Below are 24,502 nucleotides of genomic sequence, written 5' to 3' on the forward strand. Positions count from 1 at the left end.
CGCGCGCGGCGTGGGGCTGGCGAAGGCAGGCGAGGAGCGCCTCGCTTGGCACCGGGCGGTGACTGACAGCGGCGGCGACAGCGGCTCCGGACCAGCGCGGTCCCCGCGTGCGCACACGCACACGCCGCCACGCAGACACAGGACCCCGGCCGCCTGCGGCCACACTGACGCGGAGACCCGCGCAGCGCGCGCCCCTCGGCGCACGGCTTCATCCCCGCGCGGCGCCCGGCGCGGACTCGCTGGCTGCGCGCCCTCCCCGCGGATTCTGCCCCGCGCCTACCCGCAGCCCCGCGGCCCGGCAGCCAGGCCCGCAGCGAACAGGTAAGGGCCGTCCCCTGCCTTTCCTCGTCCAGTTCCAGATCCTCGCCCAGCGGAGACCTCGGACCCCCTCCTCCCGCCCGGTGGTCTAGGGGAGCCGCGTCCTCCACTGTCCGAGAGCAGGCGCAAGCCAGCGGGAGGCAGAGCTCCCGAACCCGAAAGGAACCTCTCTCTCCCGCCTCCGGCCTCCTTGCTCCTCCAAGTGTTTGGGGCTACTGCCTGGGGCGACCATCCCTGTAGCCCACTGGAGTGAAGATCGGCCGAGGCCGGTGCCAGGAAGTGACAACCAGAGGCAGGATGACACTGCGGCCAGCGGGACCCCAAGGACCTGCCTCCCTTCCCCAAGGCAGGCAGACGCGCCCAAGGGGATTCGGAAGGCGAAGCTGGAGGGGGTCCCCTGGCCAGGTGATGCAGTCGGTACAGTTAGAGGGGTGGGCGAGCGATGTGGCGGGTAGAGGTGGGGGAGGTGACAGCGTAGAATGCCCCCTATGGTTTTACATTCCGATTGTTCAAAAGAGCCAGTCTCTGGGTTTCCCGCGGCACGGAGAGGTTGGGGTCGGGGATGCCTGGGCTTTGGCGGTCCCTCAAGGAAACGCCCTGCGGGGCCTGTGGGAGAAACACGTTGCCTCCCCAGGCTGAAGTGGGCCCACTCGGACCCCCGCCGGCTTCCTTAAAGGACCAGGCTCCTGCAGCAGCTGCAGGAGGGGGCAAGGTCCTCAGCTGGACCTGGGCGAGTGTGTTGTGTGTGTGTGTGTGGTCAGAGGGACCAGGCAGCAGTGGATGAAGCTAGACCCCCAGGAGGGAGCGCACCGGGCAGGGGATGAAGGCACTTCTCACGGAGCTAGGTGGTGGAGCCCCACTCCAGGAAGGAGCTCAGGCCCCCCTCCAGACCATCCTGGCGGGGGGGAGGGGTGGACTCCTGTTGATTCTTCAGAACCTTTCAGCAGGTGCATCAGACTACCATAACCCATCCCCCACCCCACCCCCCCAAAACGACGAAAACAAGACAGCAGGGGTGAGGGGGGGTGGGCTGGAGGGGACTGCACTCAGGATGTGGAGCAGCAGTTTGCTCTGGGACTGCAGTTGGCCAGGGGGCAGACAAGCATCCTGAAGGTCAGCCTGAAGGCTCCTTGGTGGCTGTGGGCTTTGAAGAAGATGAGAAATAGTTTGAGTTTTAGGGGCTGAGGCAGCAGGCAGGATGGGATTTGCTCAGGAGGCCCCCACTCTGAGTTTGGCATTGGGAGCAGGTGGGATTAGTGGAGCCCTCAGCTGAGTGCAGATCTTCTGTTCCTCACTGACCTAAGATGGGGCAGGCAGAGGCTCCAGTCTGGACACCAGCTGAAATTTGAACACACAAGTAAGAGCAGGACATGCTGGGGTGGGCCCTGAGCCAGATCTTCCAAACAATCCATCAACAAGTGTGTGTGGAGAGCTGGATGCCATCGCTTTCCTCTTCTGCCATCCGTGTGGCTCATGGGTGTGGAGTGTCTGGGATAAGATCCCTGGGTGTTTGGTCCTCTGTGTGGTGAGGACATGTGTCTGTGGGGGTGGCCTTTGGAAGGGCCCTTTACTGCACTCTCAGGACTAATCCGTTATGTGTGAGGGTCAGGCTGTTGGGGGTTGATTGAATGAACACTTCAGGACCCATCTTTTTTCACTTTTAACCTCTCTCTGCCTCATTCCTACTATGGACGCTCTCTCCTTGTGTGTTGAAAGTAAATACATGTGGTGGGTGTTTACAAATCATTGCATGTGGTGAAAGGCTGGGAAAGACAGGAGCCAAGGCTACAAAGGTGGCTTTCCCCTTGGGGACACGGCTTAGGTTGACTGTCCCAGGTTGCTGGCTTCCAAGGTATGAACATTTCAATGACTAGGACTGGCATTGTGGAGGACACCTTGTGCTGTCTGAGGACAGAACCCAGGTATGCCAAGTGCAGACCAAGAACTCAGCTCAGTGCCTGGAGGGCCTTGCTCACCTGAGAGCCACCCACAGTGGAGCTGCCCTCAGGGGTGATGATGCATTTCCTGTCCTAGGGAAGAATTCCAATAGAGACCCTAGACAGGGGCTACCATCAGGGCTTTCTGGCCTAGAAGGACAAGAGGCCTCGGGAAACCTTGCCTCTACTGAATAAAAGACTGTGATTCCAGAGTCTGAACAGGTTGGGCTTCGTGGTCCAGCTGCCTGGCAACATGGAGGCTGGAGGCTCTTCAGCAGCGATGTGTTTGTACCGAGCTCTGGATGCCGTCAGAGGCACATAGTGACAGCCACCCCCACAGTGACACACAGAGAGGGAGTGACACACAACCGGGGAGTTATGTAGGCTTACCATGACACCTGCCAAGGAGCTGGAGCACAATAGAGACATGCAACGCCAGAAAGACAAACCCAAATAACCTCTTGCACAGATCTGGGCACACCTGGGGTCTCAGGGATGGGCCCTGGGATAGTAAAAGTCTTCCTAATGGAGGAAGACCAGATGCTGAATGTTAATTGAATAGACAAAGTGTGTGTGTATGCGTGCGTGTGCGTGCATGTGCGTGTGTGTGTGTGTGCGCGCGCGCATGTGCCTAGAACAAGGGTCGGCAGCCTTTTTCTGTAAGTCTTGTAAATATTTTAAGCTTTGTGGCATTGTACTCTGCTGCAGTGACTTCATTCTGCTGCTTATAGTCTGAAAGCAACTGTAGCCAGCCATAGAGGATGTGTGAACAAAAACAAAACGTGCTGATGTTCTGATAAACTTTATTTGCGAATGCTGAAGATTTGAATTTCATGTGATTTGCATGTGGCATGAAATAGGGTTCTTCTCTTCTTTCTGACCAAGTAGAAATGTACAAGCCATTCTTGACAGGCTGGCTATAGAAAAATAGGGTACAGGCTGGGTCCAACTAGCAGGAAGGGTGTGCCAGTGCCTGGGTCACAAGGTTTGAAAAGGGAAAGGACCAAAGAGGTTGAAGAAAGAGGGGCTCTGGAAGCCCAAGAGTCCAGAGGGCACCCTGGATGCTTCACTGCATTTCCCCTGGAGCTTATGGTTCCTGTCTGTCTAATGGGTTTATCTCAGGAGAAATCTCCTGGCCTAGCACTCCACTCTGCGTGGCCTTTACTGCATCTATAGGATGTGGCCCATTCTGAGGCGACTTGGACAACAGGCCATCACCACCGGAGCTTGTCAAGCAGCAACTGAGTCCCCTTTCCTGTTTACCCTCTGTGCCCTGGTCTGTGCCCCCCACTGGGAGAGAGACCACCTGAAGCCTATCATAGCCTTCATTTCCATACAGGACTTGAATCTCTCAGTGAATGTGACAAGACCTGAAATACTTGAGAAAGGAGAGAGGGGATCGTCTGCTCAGTGCTGGGAAGCTTGGAGGAGGGCAGGTACAGTCAGGGAGGGCTTCTGAGAGGTGGAGTTTGGAGGTTGAGTTGACCTTGAGGCCTGGCTGGACTTGTGCTCCCTACCAGCTCTCCCTAGACTTAAGCATTTATTTGGATGTCCTCACCTTTCCCCCGACAAAGAGACACAGCACAAAGTTGGTTGAGGACAAACCCACAGCAACTTTGCCTGCACCTGGGGATCTCCCCACTTCTCACATGAGGCTGTGTAGTGAGCCTGCTCTGCCTTCTGTTTCTTCTCTTCTGGACATGGGACATTTTCCTATCACTTGCCTGAAGGTGGGCTAGGGAGATGGTTCTCTCCAGTTTTCCTAAGTTTCTGGGTTCTGTCTTCTCTTTCCATTCCAGATGTCTACCACCTCTGCCCTGGTCCAGCAAGGGGCTCCTGGTGGCTTTTCACCTGCATACCTCTCTGCTCACCACTCTTCCCTAGGCAGAAGCTTTATGTTCTCCCCCTGCCCAGAACTCTTTGGTATCCATCTCTCCTCATGGTACAGCCCTCCACTGTCCCCAGGTCCCAGATGGCCCCAGTCTTCCACCCACTGTTCCTCATATCTTGATGTCTTGTTGTGCCCCTGGACACCCCTGGTCACAGTCCCAAACCATCCAGCAAGCACTCACACCAGCTTTCTGGGCAGCCACCATGTGTCTGCGTATGCACTCTGCCTGGCAGAGCTGGGCTCACACCCACTCACAGTCATTGCACGTGAAGAAGTGCTCATCCAGGCTGGCCACCACTCCTGTCCTGAGCTGCACTCTGTCCAAGGTATGCAGTAAACTTTATCCATAGGCAATGGGCAATGGCTCCCTGACTCCCACTTCTCCCAGTTCTTTCTCTCCCCCCTCCCTTCCCTCTGTCCTTTGTCCCTCGTCCTTTGTCTTCTGCCTTCTCCTTACCTCTCCGCTTCTCTGGCCTAGGATGGGGCAGCTGTCCAGGACTCCCCATAGAACAGGAGCTGTCCCTGGACTCTTGGGTATGAAAGGGGCTCCTCACAGGACAGTTTTGGAGGATTTTGCTGTGTGACCGTGGTCTCCTGAGGCCCCAGCCCTCATCAGTGGAATAGCAAGATACTGCCAGTAAGCATGCATGAGTCCCAGCACTGCCCGTCCTGGTTCCCCACCCAAGTCACACCAAATGTGTACACTACAGGGTGCGAGTGGGGTTATCGCAGGGGGCCCATCTGGTGGCCTATCTCTTGTCACCTACTGTGGACAGGACCTGAATGGATCTGAAAGGGAAGGGTTTGGATACCAAGGAGGAGCAATAGCATGGATGATTCGTTCCAAGGCCAGGAAGTCCCTGTCCTTGGGCTTGGCTCTTTATTGACTCTAGTCTTACCAAGGAGGAAAGAGGCTCTAGAACTCCCCATCTTTCCTCCCCTTGATGGGGAGCAAATAGGGGGTAGTGTTTCATCTTTCAGTCCTCCCTCCCTGGTTCCCTGCCTTAGGAGGGAGAGGAGGAAGTGGGGGCAGGTCCTGCTGTGGTCTCATTAATAAAGGCAGCATGTGGAGAGCAGGGGAGGTGAGTGACAGTTGTTTCCTGACTGTGTTCTATCTGTTTCCAAGCTTGACACTGCTTGGTGAGGGGGATGAATGCTAAGCAACCAGTGGGTCCCAAAAGGATGTGGCTGAGGTGGCTGCAGCCTTGTGTAGGATACTTGAGGGACCCAGGACTCTATGGCAGAGGAGAGAGAGGGGACAGCTCTGTCCTCATACCCCTTTGCGGTCAGGGAAGGATGGAGGGAGACATCAGAGCTCCCACTGAAGTTCTGGATCAGCCACCATGGAGGGACAAGCGGCTCATGACAGGAGAGCCTGGTCCCTACTGGGGAGCTGCAGAAGGGCTCTATTGGGCTCTGTGCAGTGCAGGGATGGCTGGAGGGTCTGCAGATTCCCTCCTCCTCTGACATGGAAAGTCGGGAGCCTGGTGAGTCACTGCTTGCTCCAGTGTGCTGACTGATGACGCGTCTGCCCTGTGCAGGGGGCACGGCTGCCTGGCGCCACATTCACAGTACGACGTAGCTGCAGTTGTCAGTTCCTGCTCCTGCTTGGCCGCTGAGCTTATGGGGCCTGGCAGGAACAGGCCTTCCCCGTTAGAGGGGAAAGGCCTGTCAGTCCCTCTACCCCCAACTCCTTCCAGTTCAGGCATTTGTCACACACTCCATTCCTGCCAGGCAAGCCTCCAGTGCCCATGCCGTGTGACCTTGGGAAGTTCCTCCTTAACTCTGACTTCAATTTCCCCACCCGGACTATGGGGAGGCAGCCTTTAATGTTGATTTCAGAACTGAAACTGTGTGTTAATAACAACTCTAGGAAATAGGTACAGATATGTCCACGTCTTTATAGACACAGGGCAGGGGATAGCAGAGCGCCTGAGCAGCCCCTGAGGGGTTGAAGGGTCACAATGAGTTACCGGTGAGCTCCGAGCCAGTCTTCCTTTTACCCCTAACAGACAACAGAAGCCCAGGGATGCATAAGCATTGCAGCCGTGCTCCTCAGACTCGTCTTTGAGCTGTGGTAGATGCTTGCTGTATGACCTTGGGGAAGTCACTTGGCCTCTCTGTGCCTCACTGTCTCCCATATAGAACCAGGACAGTGTCAGGACCAAGTTCACAGGTTTCAAGAGTTAATGCATATTTACTGCTTGGAAGAGTGCCTGGCTTATGCTAAGTGCATAAGAAATATGGGACATTAGCAACTAAAGGTGCAGAAGGTCTACTGTTCCCAGTCTGTGACACTGGGTGGGAGGTGACGAGAGTGCACAGAAGGCCTGGGCATGAAGTGGTGAAGTGATAGCCATAGTTAACATGTTTAACCCTCATGGGGTGCTGGCTATTGTATATTTTCTAGCTATTTACATAATTTTCATGAGATACATATTGCAATCATTCCCATTTCATAGATGATAAAATGGAGCCCAGAAAGGTAATGCAGCTTGCCTGGGGTCCTAAGGCAAATGACTAAGAAAGTGGTTCTCACACCGGCCCCAGTAAATGTTCTGAGGTAGCACTTAATTGTTCTCAAAGTCACTGCCCAGCAAAGCCTCGACCTGAGAGAGAGAGCTTGGAGATGTGACCAGGTCATCCTGAGCTCTTTTGTGACTGTGGCCAAAGAGCCTGATGCCTGCCTTCAGAGTGAGTGTGTCTAACCCCCACGCCAGGTGGCCTGGCCCATCCCATGGTAGGGTCATTGGGGAGCTTGGGGGAGTCCAGAGGAGGAGCAGATGACAGGGTCTGGGATGGCAGACACAGGAGACACATCTCTGAAAGCCATCCTGGGCCAGAGAAGCCATGCATATGCCTGGAAGAGCCCTGAGTTTGGACAGGTAGTCTGAGTGCTGTCCAGCAAGGGCCTTTGTAGGGCGAGGAAAAGGCAGAATCACTTGGAAGTCCCCTGAGGTGGGTAGAAAGAAAGTCAAGGCCTGGGTACTTCAGTATCTAGTGCCCCCTTCTTGGCCAGGAGGTGTCTGTCCATCTGGGTTGAGGTGGACTGCATTACAAGGTGCAGGAGAGGCAGCAGTTAGAATCCAGGCCTGTGCTGAGAGGTCCCCAACTCCTTTACCCTGTGTCACTGGGCCGGGACACACCTCTCCTAGTGCATGTGGGGTTTAAATAGTCTGGTGGTAGCCCAGCAAATTGGGATGGGCCTGGCTGGAGCTTCTTGTTTTCAGTCCCTATTGTGGCAGCTATGGCCAAGGACAGGCATGAGTGCCCTGCCAGCTGACCTCCCTGTACATGTATGTACATGCCTGTGCACACTTGCCATGCATCTCCCAGGACCATGTTGTATCTGGGTTCACCTACCCATCGAGCGTATGGGTCATCACACATCCACAGGTTGGTAGGAGCATCTGGGCACCCTGGTTGCTATGTGCTTGCATTTACATGTGTCTGTTCTGTGACTGTGCCTGTGTCTCCAGGCAAGAGTGTGTGCATGGTGTGGTCTGTTGGGCCCTCACCTTATAGTGATCCTTTCCAGAGTGAGTGGTAGGGACAAGGGTCTCTTGTCTATGTTGGATCCATACGTCTACATGCTTATCTCTATGGACCTGTGTGTGGTGTGCATGCGTACGTGTGTGTGTGTGGGTATGTGCATGTGTGTGTGTGTGAGAGAGAGAGAGAGAGAGAGAGAGAGAGAATCAGGACTCAGCCAGACCTCACCTGCATTTCTACCATGCTCCTCTCCCACCAGAGTCCTTCATGCTTAGCTCTCCATGTCAGTGCCTGCAGCTCAGTGGACCTTTTGTGATTTAACTCTCATAATGTCACCTGGAAAACCGAGCTCGGCAGAGGGCTGCCTCCCTGAGCCTGTGGTTTCTGTGGGCAGCCAGGCTGTACTAAGAGTCCAGGCTGGGGAGAGGCAGGCAGTCTCCCCCAGGAGCAGCCCTGTCCTGGAGGGGCAGTGCTACTGCCATGTTAGGGTGTTGCTAGGGCCCAGCAGTTTGGCTTTTCTGCCTTTGGACTGATGTTGTTCAAGATTTGGGGGAGTCACCCTCATCTCAGAGGCTGCCTGCCTTACATGGCTTCTCTTGCCCTTTGGCTGGCCTATAATTCCTACTGAGGTCACTGGGATCAGGCAGTCCTCTGTCCCAGCTAGGTAGGGCCTGGGCTCCCCTGAGCTGGTGGAGGTGACCAAGCCCTTCAGAGACCACTAATGCCATGCCAGAGGGATATAGAGACTGAAGTCTGCATGCTGGCATAGTTCATGCCTGGGGGACCCAAGGGAGCTGAACCAGTACTCACAGCCTGCCCAGTGCACCCTGACCTGCAAGAAGAGGCCAGCCAGCATGGCCATGGTCCCCTGGGCTTCTCAGAGCTTCCTTCAGCATCTCTGTGTGAGGCCCGGGCTGGGCTCAGAAGGGGATCCCTTTTGTTGAGCCTTTCTATGGATGGTTTTATTTGTCCTTTTGGGTGCTTGCTCATTAGCAGCTTGAGCTTGGGGAAGCCAGAGAGCTTGAGGGAGGTGTGTTTAGGCTGAGCGTGATGGGCTCAGAGGTAACAGCAGGTTTGTATGCTGGGCATGTGTAAGGCCTCATGGTTATCATACACAGGGCAGGTTTGCTCCGATCCTTATGGTCTCCTGAACCAGGCACTAGTGGGATAGTGGTGCTCTCAAGTGTGGGCCTACTTGACCCTTTCTTCAAGCAATTTAATGATAATGATACTTTGGGGCTAACTTTAGTGCTCCCATATGCTATGTCAGGGCCCACTCAGCCATGCCGTCCTGATGGCTGCTGTGCTCCCCTCTTCTATTGCAGATACCATTTTAAATGACGCTGCAGTAAGCAGCCTTGCATTTGCTGCCTTTTTTTTTCCCTCCCGGTGGTACTGAGGTCCCGTACCACTTGAACCACTGTTTTTTTTTTTTTTTTTTTTGGATAGGGTCTTGCAGATTTGCCTGAGACAGGCCTCGGACAGTGATCTTCCTACCCATGCTTCCTGTGTAGCTGGGATGACTGGTGCTTGCCACTGCATCTGGCTTGTTTGTTGAGATTGGGTCTTGCTAACTTTTTGCTCCGATGGGCTTTGAATCACCATCTTCTTAATCTCTGTCCCTTAAGTAGCTGGGATTACAGACACATGCAACCTCTCCTTGCATATATGTCTTTCTGTCCAAGAACAATATTTCCAGATGAGGAGTTGCCGGGTTACAGGGTGTACGTATTGATGATCAATTTTAGGTGAAAAGTAGACTCTTCTACTTGTAGTAAACTAGGTTACCACAACCTCCCCACTCAATTCCTTCTACCCTGTCTGATTGCTTCCAGGGTCTTAGAGTAAAGTTGGCCACCCAGGCTGGAGGGGTGGCCCAGTTCCACTGATCCCCTCAGTGATCTTGGATCCTACCATCTCAGCTCTTATCCTTGTCCACACTGGGAAAGCTGGGTCCAATATTAGGAAGGGAGGAAGAGCGGGAGTGAAAAGTGTGTTGAGCCCTCATGGATGAGTGCTGCACGTGTGGCTCATTCCCTGCCAGTCTCATCCCATACGTGCCAACTTGATCATGTGCTCAGGCCTGAGACTAAGGGAGACTGGGAAATATCATCTTTAGGTGCCATGTGCCAGCCCAAACTTTGTCACTGTGGAGGAAGGAGAGAATGCCAAGACTTGGGGAGACTATTGGTCTGCTGCAGAGGAGAGAGCTTCTCCAGTCCATACTCAGTAGGCGGGCAGGCTGAGTGAGCATGTGCCCACACAACATACCCAGTGCCCAGCACAGCCTGGGTGCTCAGCACATGCTCATGGAATGGGCGAGTGGAATGGAATGGGATGTGTGCCCAGAGGGGCTACCGCTGGGGGCTTGGAGCCATGCTGGGTCCTCATCTCAGGCCTCATGCCTTTCTTTCCCTCTAGCCCGTGGACATCTGGAGGCTGACTGCAGCTGCTGGGAACGGGAGGCCAGTGTGCTGGCTGAGAAGCACCATGGTCAGCATCCCGCAGGTCTCCCTAGCTGCTGTCCTCTTACTGCCTGTGGTAAGGACCCACAACCTCCCTCCACAACTTTTCTGGATACTGGGCCACTTGAGCATGCACCCCAGAAAACCTGTGTCTTTTGTGTGCCCTCAGCCAAAGTAGTCCCCAGGCTGGTCTCTTTCCCAGGACCCACACTGGACCACCCAGTGCTTTTGTGTGAATTGGAGATGTATACTTTCTCAAGCTCCTGGAGAGAGACTGATTGGACTGAAATTTGTTACACAATTTATGATGAGATGGGTGGTAATTTTCAGTATTGTGCAGTACACAACCTGCTCGACTGCATGCAGCAACCCTGGTTAAAGCTACAGAGGCTCTGTTGATCTTCTGGTCAGCACCCATTAGGCCTGGCCTGTTTTGTTCTGAGAAGCCTTCCCTCTGCTGGTGTTCCTCCTGAGTAAGGATGAGGACAGGGAGTGGGAAAGTGAGGGTTTCCAGCTTTTGGCTTTACCACTTGACCCTGGAATTTGGGGCAGCAGAGACAAGGTTGTCCTGTCCTCAGAGCCTTGGGTACCCATCTTGCCCCTGTCCTGCCTCTGTAAAAAGCCTGTCCCTCTCAGGGAGCTGCCTGTGAGCAGGCAGGATTGAATGTGTCCCTTGGCAGCTCAGATGCCTTGTGACTGCCTCCACACTCATGGACATCTCCTCCTCTGCCCCAAGGTTTCATTATTGTTACAGCATCACCACACGGCTGTCTTGATAGCAGTGATGGCTGTGAATTCTCTCAGTCCCAAGCTGGAGTCTGTGTCTGCTGCTAAGCAGCTATGTGACTTGGGCTGTGGTGTCTTAACGTCTCCAAACCTGCTTTTCTTCCTTGGTAAATGAGACGTGAGGAGGTACCTGAATGCCACCATGGCTCCATTGCCTGTGGCAGTGGGAGAGCCAGTTCCCTGTTACCCCAGTAGATAGGGACGGTGATCTCTCTTAAACCATCCATTGCTTGCCTGACCCACAAAAGTGCAGCAGGAGCTTGTGGTCTGTGGAACCTGAGTTCAAATCCTGGCACCAGTCTACTAGACCACGTGACTTTGATTAAGTTACTTAATATCTCTACTTGTTTCCAGTCTGTAAAATGAGAAATGATAAAAAGAATAGTACCTACTTCATAGTATGCTTGAGGCTCACTTCACATACATACACTGCCCACAATTGTGCACGCACTAGTAGAGTGCTGTGTGGTTGCTGATATTATTACCAGATGTAGAAACTGAGATCCAGGGAAGGTGAGGAGGCCCTCCAGGCCACACATTGAGTTGGTGACTGAAGAGGCTTTCATGGCATCTATGACAGAGTGGATGCAAGGACCCCTGCTGAGCCCAAGATCTCAGAACTCTCCTCTTCCTGCTTCTCCCCTCAGTGCTGCCAGGACTCTGTCCCTGGGTTTAGTAGGATGGCTTGTAGATGGCCTCCCTGCCTGTCTTTCCATCCCTCCCATGTGTCCCTACAGGCCATCACCATGCACTCTGACTGCATCTTCAAAAAAGAGCAAGCCGTGTGTCTGGAGAAGATCCAGAGGGCCAACCACCTGCTGGGCTTCAACGATTCCTCCCCAGGTGAGCCATGTGGCTGGGTGTGCTGTCCCCAGCACATGAGGCCAGACTCATGCTCTGCCTTGCAGAGAGTGGGGAGGGGGCACCTATCTCTGGGACACCCTCTGGGACCATGGCATCCTGCATCTACTCTGGGCAGTGACCCCGGGCTTGCCCTGCATGGGCCAGTCTGCCTTGAGTGGCTGGATGTGACCACCTTCTCTCCCCTAGGGGCTGGCTTGGGCAGGTGTCTGTCATGGAGCTTGTTGGCAGGCTGTCTGAGTCTGTGGCAGCAGGGATGCAGCTGCCAGTAGCTGAGCTGTAGAGCACCCAGTCAGGGTCAGCAGGTGAGGGTGTCAGCAGGGACAAGAGGGTGAGGTTGTTTCCTGTTTCTTCTGCTCGGTTTAGCAGAAGCCAGGTCAGAAGATAGCGGCAGGTGCCCCAGTCACCACTGTTTGCTGAAGGACTCCTCCTGGGGTGGCTGTGAGGATCTAAGGAGAGCTGGACAGCCTCCGCTGGATGTGGCCATGCTCTGCAGGATGTTAGAGTTCTCAGTCTTTCCCCTTAAGTGTCCTTACCACCCCAATCCCAGGGGTCACTGGAGTGCCTCCCAACATTTCCTATGAGAGTGGTGCAGCCCCTGGTGTGATCCAGAGATCCTGTGTAGCCCTTTCCTCCCAACTTCCAGCTGCAGACTCCCCAAAACCCACCAAGGCAAAGGTGCCCTCCACTCCTTGCCCAAGGGAGCTGAGGGCATGAGGGCATCAAGGAGGCCCTCTTAGCTCTCCTGCCCCATCACTGGAGAGCTGACTGTGTGTCCTCTGAGAATGGGGCTCTAGGCCCCAGCCAGAAGGATGCACTCTTCCTTCTGGACCTGCCAAACTCTTCTGAGCTCCATCTGCTTGAAGACTTTATTAATTTGCAGTCCAGTTAGATGTAGTGGCCCCACTGGACCAAGCTCCCCAGCCAGCTGCCTCTCAGTGAGACTGAGGGAGAGCTGCTTCCAGCCCTGCAGCTTTGCCCACCAGCCCAGCACTTGCTCAGCTCCAACGGCAGGCTAGGACGGACATGGACTCTAGGGCCCCATCGATTAAGGAAAACTAGGCAGGAGCTCAGAGGAGTGCCCAACTGGAAGATACTCAAAGACTATCTGAAGAATCTCTTGTCCAAGCATCTTGTTTGGGGGATGGAAAATGGGGTGCTAAGGACATTTCTTTTTCTGACCACATGGGTGGGTCTGGAGCCTGGGCACCTACCTCCCAGTGCAGGGGCGTTGTTTCTGCATGGCCTGTCTCATGGTGGATCTTCTGCTGTTCTCAGCATGCAGGAGAGGAGAGGTAGGGTAGGGTGGAACAGGATGGCCGGGAGCTGTGTGCACTGTAATGGAACCCCATCCATTGAACTGTGGGCAGACGGAGGATAAGACAGGTTTGCCACCAGGGATGTGCTGGTTGAAGCCCCCAGGAGGGGCAGACAGTGCTATCAGAAGCTCTTCCCAGGGTGCTCACAGAGGAGGAAGTGAGTTCGCCATGAGGACAATGGGGACACACTGGAGTAGCAGGTGGTGTTGAAACCATCCTTGGCTCTGGAACCTGGTTGCACTTCATAGTCACTGGGGGGACTTTTAGAAGCCATGAGCTAAACCGATTAAATCAGAGTCTCAGGTTGCCATAATCACTGCAATGTTTAAGAGCTCCCAAGTGATTTCTAGTGAGAGGCTAGAATTGAGAGGCCCTGTGCCAGGCCCAAGGGATGGGTGAACATTTGACAGCAGGTGAGAATGGAGTGTGGATGAGAGGAGGAACATTCCAGGCTAGGGGATCCACAGCAAGAGTCCAGGAAGCAGGAGCCTGGCATTTTGGGACACTGAAAACCCATGTCCAGAGCCCAGCATGGGAGAGGGTAGGGTGGGCCAACTAAGTGTCATTGTGAGACCCCAAACCAGCACCTCTGGGAACAAGGGGAACGGCTTTGGCTGTCCCCACTGGGCTGCCATCCCTGAGACTTCCTCTAGGGCTCTATCTTTCCTCAGGACCCCCCAATCAGGGCTAGCCACAGATTACTCCTAAAACCTGAATTTAGGTGGGGAATCCAAGCCTGTGGAAGAAAGTCACCCACCCACTGCTCATTCATTCACCCAGTCGCTGGCTGCTTGCTCTTCCAGACGTCATCTTTTCCTTCACTCACTGGACTCACAGGAGGAGCTGCAGTATTAAGTGTCTGGCCTAGGTAGAGTGAGGGTGAGGCAGTGGCAGGAGACAGAGGGACATAGACAGACATGTCTCCATAGCCCCCCTGATTTGCAGTGGGCAGAGACAGAGCCAGGGCTGGGGAATGGACTGGGAAGAAAGCATCTGTTGCTGCCAGGGGGTGAGCAGGTGGTGGGGTGGGCAGTGGGGAGGAAGGCAGGGTGTGAGGATTCTTCCAGAGGCTTGACTGGTGATAGTCCTCTTCTAACCCTGAATGCCCAGAGCAAGGCTTTACCCTTCTGTTTCCTGTCTGAGGAAAGGGCCTCATGTCTCTCCCTACCTCTTCCCTTCCTTGAGTCAGAGAATGGAGCTTGGTAAGAAAGAGCAAAAAGTTAATTAAGCAGAAGCAAAGAGCAGCCCCTAGGTAGGAAAGAGGAAGAGACTGAAGGCTCAGACCACCAACTCCATGGCTTTTCTATGCTCTGAGCTTTAAAGATCTCCTCTTCTAGAATGAGGAAGGTGGGTGGATCATGTTAATGGCCAATATTCATGCTGGCCCACTGTGTGCCAGGAACAGTGCTGGTGCTTTATTCGACAACCACAGCAACTTAGGAGGCTGGTATATCACACCTCTATTTTCTAGATGAGGAGACTGAGGCAAGGAGGTTCTGCACCTTGCATGAGGACAAAGTACTCTAAAAGGCAGAGGAGGAACCTGAACTCAGGAAGCTTGTGTCCTAAGCCACTAGGGTGCATGACTCGGAAGAATGACACACTTGGACTGTCCTTATCAGCAGCTGTGGGGCCTTTGAAGGACATAAGAATAATACCGACCAGCTAGGATTATTGCATTCAATGCTAAAATTCATGGGAAATTCGAAGAACTGCGTGTAATGTTTGTGAAGTGCTCCATGGCGACATTGTGGTTAGGAGAATGAAGGGGCTCCAGGGTTGCCCATATTCTGCTAGGCTGAGTTCTTCTGGGGAGCATAGACACATCTCTAAGAAACAGGTCAATGTCCTTTGGAACCATCTGGACAGGTATTCTGGAAGAGCAAGGGAGGAGTTGAGGACCAGACCTCGGCTTGGGAAGACAGATGAAGAGGCAGGAAAAAGAGGGAGAGTAGCAAATAGTGAATAAGGTAGGCAGGCACTGTCCCAACCAGCCCTTGAAGATCAGGCTATCTGCCCTCAGTTTGCACGCATACACACACTCAGCTCATGTAGACCTGTGGGTCCACCATAGATTAGGCTGCTCAGACTTAGAGGGGTGCTGTCACTGGCCCCTTATCTTATAAGCCAAACAGCCAAGACAGTGGAGCTGTGGTATACGTTCAGATGGTTCTAGAGCTGTGTTTTTCACCACTGTCCTGCATGGTCTCTCAGAAGGAGCAAGAAGGCCCTCACCTTTCTTTTCCTCTCTGCTGGAGAAAAAGGTCAGACAGCAGAGAAATGGGCCAGAGAGAGGAGCTAGAGAGGAGGCCTGAATGTGTGCCCAGAGGCTTGACTGCTCTGAGTTACACAAAGGCCAAGGGTGTCGGTTTGTGTAAGGCCAGGATAGAGCAAGGCCTCAGCCTCTAGTGCCTGCTCCAGAAGGGGAGAGGGCAGAAGCAGGATAAGGGGAGGTTCCCTGGATAAGATTGACTTGAGGAAGTGCTTACATCTGGCTAGAGTTTGAAGGGCTTGTCCCTACAGGCTGAGGTAGGAGGACCTTCTTCAAATAGGCTTCAAAGCAGGCAACCTCTGGGCACCTATCCAGGGCTCAAGGTCTAAGACAGCATTACCCCACTGCCAGCCACCAGGGGAGGGCCTCAATTTCTCTGGTGTCCCAGATGAACCTCAGACCTGGTCTTAGGGGCATCTTAGGTGGGAGCTAGGACCCTTGGCTCCAAATTAAACACTCTTGTGAAATATGGGCATCGACCCAACCCACTGCACAGTACAGCACTGCAGGCCCCCAGGGAGTATTGCCAGATGCTGATGTTCAGGCCCTGCATTGGGTGGGGACTTTAAAGAGTCTAGTGAAGTTGGGCAAGGTGTGCATACCTGTTATCCCAGCTACTTGGGAGGCAGAAGCAGAAGGACTGAGAAATTGAGGCCAGCCCTGGCCAAAGGTAGCGAGATCCTATCTCAGAAACAAAATAAAAACAAAAGAACTGGGGCATGGTTCAAGTGGTAGAGCATTTGCTTAGCATGCATGAGACCCTAGGTCCAATCTTAAAGTGTGTCCCTGTTTGAGTATCACTGGTTTGGCCAGAAAACAGCACCAGCTATGCCCATGTGATGTCAGGTCTGAGAGCTGTACAAAAACCAGGCCCAGGTCTGGAGCGTCCTCCTAGCCAGGTCAAACCTGAGCAGACCCGAAGAGTGGTAGCTGTGCTTTATGTTACTAACCAGTGCTAGGTGAATGGAGAGAGGCTGGCCCTGCAGCACGCATCCTGCTCTGACCTTCCCACCTGTGAATGCTCTGGCACAGATGCTGCCAGAGGACAGTGATGTCCCTGAAACACATTTGAAAACGAAAAGAAAGCCAACAGCTGGTCTTAGTGCCTATGAGTGTGAACTCTGTCATGGCAGTGCCAGTTACATGTGTATATTCACATGTATACTCATTCAATGCCTAATGGTAGAGTCACTTGAGAACTGTGTCTCTGGGTGATCTCAGGTGACCATTACACAGTACACCTACAAAAAGAGAGTCAAGGTCAAGTACTTGACTGGGCCTCTCGATGTAATCAAAAGACACTATAAACATGAGATGCATGACACAGCCGACTGACTGTTTCACAGTAAACCTCTTTTTTTATAAGAGGAAGTGCACTCTAAAATAGTGATGAAAAGAATGGTTTAGTAAGTATGTAAATTGTTGTTTATTATGTGATCGGTGATCATGTCCTGTACATAATTGTATTGCTATGTTTTTGTATGACTGGCAGCAAAGTCAGTTTGTTTCTACCAATGCTACCATAAACACATGAATAATGCCTTGCATTAGGATTGCTATGACATCATGGAGTGGCAGGAAATTTTTAAGCTCCATTTAATGTTACGGAACTACCGTGGCATCCATACGTAGCTTGTCATTGACCTCATTGTTGTTACTTGGCACATGACTGTAGATGGCTTTTCTATACTTAATTTTCTTATATTTACATATATTTTGTCTGTCTCCCCATAATCCTTTAAGTCTAGTAAAGTGGATCAATTGGAATGAGAACCCTGTTTGTTGAGAGAGGGGCATGTGTTGTTGGGGAGAAAGTACCTATATTCCCTCAATCCTCTGCTCCTCATGGGCCATCCCAAAGATGACATTGGGTGGTCATGAATAAGGTAGCCTTCCGAGTGAGAACCACTGCCACTCAGCAAGGCAGAGGGAGGTGGCAAATTGATAGTGGAAACATCGTTCTGACTGAGTCTTTCAGTTTGCAGGGTCCTTGGCATGTGTTACAGGTTTCTTGTGAAGAGGAGAAGGTCTAGAGATGTGGTGGTTTTGTCCCTCATTCCAAACTCCTGGATGCTGAGTGGAACTTGACTCAACCTGGAGCCTGGCTCTGTCATGTGACATATGGAGCATCTCAGGCAGAGGTGGATAGTCATTGGAAAGTCACATGGAGGGTGTGAGCCAGCTCTGGCCGGCACCCAGGTCTGCTTCCCAGTACAGAAAGTGCCCTTTCTCTCACAGTGTCCTTGAGATGGTCAGAAGAGGAGGATCTGCGCATGGGAACTCTGCTGCCTATGCAGCCCATGGGCACTGCCTGTTGGGTCGGCCTCTTTGTTCCCTCTGCCCAGCTCATGTGGGCTTCCTTCTCAGTGCCAGGCCAGCCAGCTCTGTGGCTTCCATTAGTCTGGAAGCCTTTCCTACATTTAGGCAGGACTGGTCAGGGCATGGTCCTCTGTGGGGCCCTGCACTCTGGAGGAGATGGACAAGGCTGGCCTGCAGTGGTCATGGCAGTGCCAGGAGAGAGAAGACCTGCTTGTTGCTTTCTACATGCCTCTGAGGTCTGTTCTGGACACCAGGTGTCTTGAACCAGCCCCTTCCACCCTCACCAGGAGGGAAGAGGCCTGCAGGCAGCAGTGGTGTCTGGACTGGGCCCAGATAACCCATGTCAGATGAACTTGGTGTTGGGGTTACACAGTTGCTCTGAGGATGAACAGGCACTAAGCAGGGGAAGAGGGTTTCTGCATGGTCCCTGGCTCTGAGAAACCCGTTCCTCGTAGGGATGAGGCCAGTCTGACTAAGGGTTCTGTTTCTATGCAGAGCCGTGTTTTCCTACAGCCTTTTGTTTTCAAACTTGAGCACGTGTCAGACTCTCCTGGACAGCTTTTTAAGATACAGATTGCTGGGGCCCAGGCCCAAGCTTTCTGATTCCTGGGTGGTATCTGAGCATCTGCATTTCTGGCAGGTTCCCAGGTGAGATCTGTTGATTTCCCAAGGGGGAAGACTATGTCTTAGGTCCTGCTCCTCCCCTCTAGCTCTCACTTACAAGAGTCCTTATTTTATAGATCAGAGACCTTGAATGTAAAATGAACTTCAGTAAATTGGGTCATTTTTCACCTTTGAATTGTACGCTCAATGGAGGCCTTGTTCTAACAATACCCAAGCATCCTTCTCTAAGGAAGGATGGCAGCTTTGTCTGGACACTCTGGTGTCCCTGCTCTCATGAGTTTTGAACACTATGAAGAACTGGACAGAATCATCACCATGACAACCCAAGATTAGCTCCTCATTCTGTTCCAGGCAAAAGCTAATAGCTCTTGCATTCTCTCTCCCTTCCACCTGTCTAAGTAGAGTCTGTCCCTCCTGCCGTCACAATTCGCTGCCACCCCCTGGCTACTTTGTGTGGAAGGTCTTGAGTGGGCACATCCAGAGTGTACAGAACTTCTGACTGCATGGTGCCCATGTTCCTCTGAGCAAGGTCCATAATGGGGCCTGTGTAGACCAAGCCAGAGGGACTGGGAAGGGCTGGTATAGAATTTGGGACAGGGAGAGGTGCAGAGGGAGGTTTGGATGGGGAGCCAAGAGTGGAGAGGACTCTTAAGGGATCAAGACCTCTTTCTGATTTTTGGCCTTCTCTGGAGGAGGAAGGGGAGGCAGGAACTTGACATTGGCTGCACTTGATGGTCTGTTCCCTGAAAAACGTGTTCCTGGTTGCTGTGTCACTAGCCTGTCCTGGTTTTCCTCTTCAGTCTCCTTTGCCAGGTCCTCTTCTAAATCTTGTCTTTCTTTCTTCTGGGACCAGGCCCATTCTCTCCTTTTTTCTTCTTTGAGCTCCACTTTCTCATTGGATACACCATTCAGGCCCATGGCCTAAATAGAATCCCTGAGGACCACAACTGTTCCTCGCTCCATCTCTCACTTGGCTTCTGGAGCCCAGACTTTTATCAAACTGCCTGTTTGATAGCTGTCTTCTCTTGGCTCTCAGTACCATTTCAAACTGAACATAGCTGAGATTAAACTCTTGATTTACAACTTGTCTAATTCCCACACTGTCTGCTTCTCACCCATACTGTGATAAATAACACATTCATTCATTCACGTATCCATCCACCTACCCACCTATCCATCAATTCATCCACCCATCAATCCATCCAGCCATCACCCATCAATCTATCTTCCCACCTATCAATGCATCCATCCAGAGCCACAAGCCACCAGAAACCAGAGTGACATCTGGTACTTCTCTTTCCTCATCTGTACAAGTCAGGATAACCTAGATCATGCTTCAAGGACATGTCAATCCTAAAATACAGAGACTTAGCACAGTGACATCTCTTGTTTGCACATGTCAGAGGCCAGTGTGGTCACCAGAAGTGGGAGACAGAGCTCAGCTTTGAAGAGTCACGCAGGGATCCAAGCTCCTTCCATCTTGGAACCCTGTCACTGTAACACGTGACCTCTTCATGTGACTTCAAAGGTGTGTAGAGAGAGAAGGCTGTGGAAGCCTGGAGGAATATTTTGGAGACTAGTTCATCCTTTCCACCTATTTGCCATGGCTAAGAACTCAGGCTACAGTGATAAATCACATGATATGAGTGAACACTGTCTCTGACACTCACCAGCCAGTTTCAGCCAGTCCTGTCACCAAGCACTGTCACTCTTCTCTAGACTGACTTGCACAGTCCTTTTCATATCTGCTGCCATCACTGCACATTAAGTTCTTTCATCCTCCCCTGGACCACTGGTGTGCCCTGACAGGTCTTCCTATGTCTGCTTTTCTGCTCTTGAAATGTATTATCTCCCTGCCTCATCAAATCAGATCACATGGCTCTTTGTCCTAAAAATCCATCTGTGGTAGACAGAATAAGGCTTCTTGCTACTGCCCAGAGACAAGTGCCCACAACCCAATTCTTCAAACTTGTGAACATGTGACCTTATATGGCAAAAGGGACTTTTAATATGCAATTAAGTTCAGGATTTTGGGATGAGAAGATTATCTTGGATTATTCTGATGAACCCAGCATGATCATATGAATGCTTATAAGTAAAAGAACACAGGAGAGTCAGACAGACACTTAAAGCTATTAAACTGGTGGCTTTGATGATGGGGAAGGGGCCATGAGCCAAGGAATGAGGTGGCCACTTAAATCTGGAAAAGGCGGAGAAATATTCTTTCTGGAGCCTCTAGAAGGAATGTAGCCCATGCTTTTAGCCTAGTGAAAACCATTTCAGACCTCTGACCTCCAGAACTGCATAATAATAACTTGTGCCATGTCAGGACACTAAATTTACTTATAATCCTCAAGTAGCCATAGGAAACTAACACAACATCCAATGGCCTCTTGGCATTTAGCATAACATCATTAACATGCTTCACCAGATTACAATCTCTATGGGGCCCAGAGTGGGATCTTTTTCTTCACTCCTGCATTGCTCTTTGTTCTGTTTCCAAGTGAGATTTTTTTTGTTTTTGTTTTTTTTTTTTTTTTGGTGGTACTGAGGTTTGATCTCAGTGCCTCACACTTGCTAGGAAAGCCCTCTACCACTTGAGCCACTCCACTGACCCTGCTCTTCATTCTGACTCATAATTTTTAGCTTAGTATTTTTTGAGTGAATGAAGGGGAGGAGAAGAGGAAAGGGAGAAGGAAAAAAGGGTGAGAGGAGAGGGGGTTGGAGGTAGAAAAGGTATCTTGAAATCTTCCAGTTCCAACACAATGAAGCTGTGCTGAGCTGGTGCATGTTGAGCCTGGAGTGAGGAATGGATAGAGTATAAGAGATGCATGAGTTCTCACGAGTGGCAGAAAAATAAGTTTCTGTCCTCAGCTGAGCCCTCTTTAGTGCCCACTGCCTGTCCTCTTAAACTTGAAGGCTGTGAGTTCCTTGTGGGACAGGACATATCCTGAGATTTGTACCCCAGGGTCATGGGCTCTTGTTCTGGTTGTCCTGCTGTCCTGGCTGCAGGGACATAGGATGCAGGCTGGGGACAAAAGGAGGCACCAGAGTTCTGGCAGTCAGGCCATGGGGTGAACCTGGCAGATCTTCCTTGGAAGGCAATCCCCATCCATTTCTGAGGCATCAGAAAGTCTTGGGGAGCTCTGTTGGAGACTCGAGCTCTGGTCACTCAAACTTAGGACTACCCACAGACACCTGGCACTTTCTCTGCACACCAGGAACATGAATCATGGTGAGGAGACCAGAAAAGTCCAGGAACTTGTGGTGCAGATGCTGAAGGGAGGTCCTGTCCCCTCGCTCTGTCTTCACATGTAAATTCCATGTCTGTTTTCTCTATCCCTGCAACCCTCATGCCTAGGTGGCCCCTGATACATGGCAGGGGCTCAGAAAATTGTCATTAAGAGTATACATCACCCCAGGGCAGGGACTGTGGCTCAAGTGATAGAGCACCTGCCTAGCAAGCGTGAGGCCTTCAGTTCAAACCCCAAGTACCACACACACGCACACACACGCACACACATGCACACACACACACACACACACACACACACACACACACACAAGAAAAGCATATATCTGCCATCCTGCCTCTACCTCTGACCTCCAACTCAGGAGCCCCTTCTCCTCTTGCGCACCTTGCTTGGCCCCTGAATCCCTTCCTGCCCCTCAGCTCTTATGTCCTTGCTCACTGGATTAAATTGGCCCTTTGACCTCAGCAATATCAGCTGGCAGTAGCAGCTGGCTGTGCCAAGGCCTAATGTTCTGCATTATGGGAACATCTGCTGGCTAGGGCTCCCAGGGCATGGGCCAGACATGGCCGTGCTCCACAACCATTACACAGTCAGCATGGGCCAAGGCAGCCAAAGATGTGCTGTTGGGTCTCTTTCAAGGACATGATGTCCCAGCCAGCTGTGTACTAGTGAGACACCCTGCTGTAATGGTAGACAGGAATCATGCATAATGACCCATTGCTGAGACTTCAGGCTGGCTTCCCCCATTTAACCTTCAAGACCTCGTCTATTAGGTTTAGTTTTCTCTACCTCTAAGCTGTGGATATCTTGTGGCCCAAACAGCACCCAAAAGTCATGATCTTGGCAGAGGGACCATGACCTCTGCTCTAGGCCTGCTCTTTTGCCTAGCACCTGCCCATATGTCCTCCAAGCCTGCCAGAAGCCAGCCACCAAGCTGTCATCTCACCTTGCTAATATCTGCTTCATCTCCCTGTATGGGTTGGTCCCTCCAGAGGAGTGATTCCCAGGGTCACCTAACCAAAATAATGAAACTGATGCTAATGACCACAGTGAACATGAATGGAGTGAGCCTGGCACTGTTCTAAGGGCTTTCCGTGTATGTAATCATGAATCCTTTCAGCAGCCCTATGAGGTGGGTCTCTTGCTTCCCTTATGTGACACAGAAGTACTCTCCATGGCTTACAAACCCCTCTGCAGGTCAGGTCCTTTTCCTGAAACGTTACCCTGCTGTGTGACATGCTGCTCTTTTGCTTCTGCTACACCTTTGCCATGCTTTGTTGATTGTACATGCTTCCTCTGCTCACTTTATAAGTGTGGGATGTCCCTAGAGTCACCCTCCTTATTTTCTCACTTTACATCCTTTCCCTGGTGACCTCTCTCACTGCTGTACTTGAGTGAAAAAGAGTCCAGTAGGGATGGGTGTAGAGCAAGGGCTGATGGTACCATGTTAAGGAATTAGGGGCACTAAGAGCATGGAAAACTTTGGATTGGTGGTGGTCGAGTGTATGACCAGCCAGACACTCATTTTGAAATGAGCTTAGATGTGTGGGGATTGATGGTAGAGACTCATGAGGATGCTGTAGCTGTGACCTGGTGGAGAGTAATGGAGTCCACCAACAACTGCCGAGAAGCCCAGTAGCACTTGATGTGGTAAATGACGAAGGCAACGGAGCAAGGTGGTTTACAGCTTTACAACTGGGCTGAAACACAAGATGTAGGTTTAGTGGGAGGTGTTGAGCAGAGGCATGGACTGCTGCCTTTGAAGTGCTTTTAGCCTGGCAGTTAACTGGCTGTAGGTTCAGCCCTGGGGAATTGCTGGAGACTGAGGACTGGGGGTGTTTGAGTGTAATTCTGTTATGTCCTGAGCAGGGTGATGGGGCAGATGGCCTAGATGGCCCAGGACAAGGTGGCCATTAGCACCTATAGTCAGTCATGTAGGCAAGGCATGACTTAGCCAGGGCTGAAATTTTTCCTGGATTTGCCATCAAAGAGGTCACCATTACCTTGGTGAGAATCAATTCAATGTTGAGGAGAGACAGAGATGGATGAATAGGAGACTGACAATAGCTGGAAGGAGAGATAGGGCACAGCAAGCATAAGAAGTCAGGGGCCACCACAACCTCCAAATCTGGTTATCCGGCATAATGTTTTCCTTTTCCTCACAGCTCACATCTCGGTAGCCACCAAGTTTTTACAATTCCCTAATACTCTTCCTCTCTGTCAGCCCAATTCCTATGACACTGTGCTGGCCTCCCAGTGGTCCTTGCATCCCTCATCTCCTCCTGCTCCAAGACCTTTCATAGTTTAGACCTTGGCACATGCAGGCTTCTGTCTGGATGGGTTTCTCCTCTTCTCATCTGATGATTTGTGCTCCTCCTCCAAGTGCCAATCCTGTGCCAGCTCCCTACTCCAGGCCTGTTCAGGGAGACATGTGGAGGTGTGGAGCACAGCCTTAGGCCAACTAGTTCTGGCCTTCTCTGTAGGGTGGGGAGAACCCCACTGAGGAGGTGGATCTGAGGTTAGAGGCAGTGTTAAGGCTGCAGGAAGAGGCAGAAAGAGAGGGAGCAGGCTGGGAGACTGAGGCAGAGCTGGGTCAGTGAGACAAGACAGGAGCTGCCACAGAGATCCAGCATGGCATCATTCTTAGGGATCCAGCCCTAGCCTGGTGCTTCTTCCTCCCCACAGTCCTGCAGAGTTGAGGGTGGAGTGGGCTGTAGACTGTGTAAAATCAGGTGAGGCATCCCTTCCTACCCTGGAGCTTCTGCATTGGCTGTGTGTCACTCCTGTCTGGGAGATCTTCCAGGTCCAGCACTGAGCCTCCCTTAGACCACAAGTCTTTCTTGTCTTTCCTGCTCCTAAGCTGCTTCTGCCCCTGCACCTGAAAGGGTCTGGTTTCTGAGCAGCTCACATACCCGTGTGTGAGTGTGTGTGTATGCATAGGGTACATGTGTGGTGAGTGTGTCA

At 52.1% G+C, this 24,502-nt stretch overlaps 1 protein-coding gene across 8 annotated transcripts in view; it reads left to right on the top strand.

The window, feature by feature from the left end:
* Positions 1-228: 228 nt before the first annotated feature.
* Adcyap1r1 (ADCYAP receptor type I) overlaps positions 229-24,502 on the top strand; it is a 54,776-nt gene continuing 30,502 nt past the window's right edge. For 2 of the 8 annotated variants that reach the window (XM_074065249.1, XM_074065253.1), the window contains exons 1-3: positions 468-723; positions 10,060-10,179; positions 11,627-11,732. In XM_074065249.1, coding sequence (XP_073921350.1) covers positions 616-723; positions 10,060-10,179; positions 11,627-11,732 — 334 coding nt within the window. In that variant the 5' untranslated portion in view covers positions 468-615. Of the gene's footprint in view, positions 322-463; positions 724-10,059; positions 10,180-11,626; positions 11,733-24,502 lie in introns of those variants that run through there. The other 6 variants (XM_020180357.2, XM_074065254.1, XM_074065251.1 and 3 more) reach the window with 6 other exon arrangements.

This window comes from Castor canadensis, chromosome 2 (assembly GCF_047511655.1).
Source record: "Castor canadensis chromosome 2, mCasCan1.hap1v2, whole genome shotgun sequence".
Lineage (NCBI taxonomy): Eukaryota > Metazoa > Chordata > Mammalia > Rodentia > Castoridae > Castor > Castor canadensis.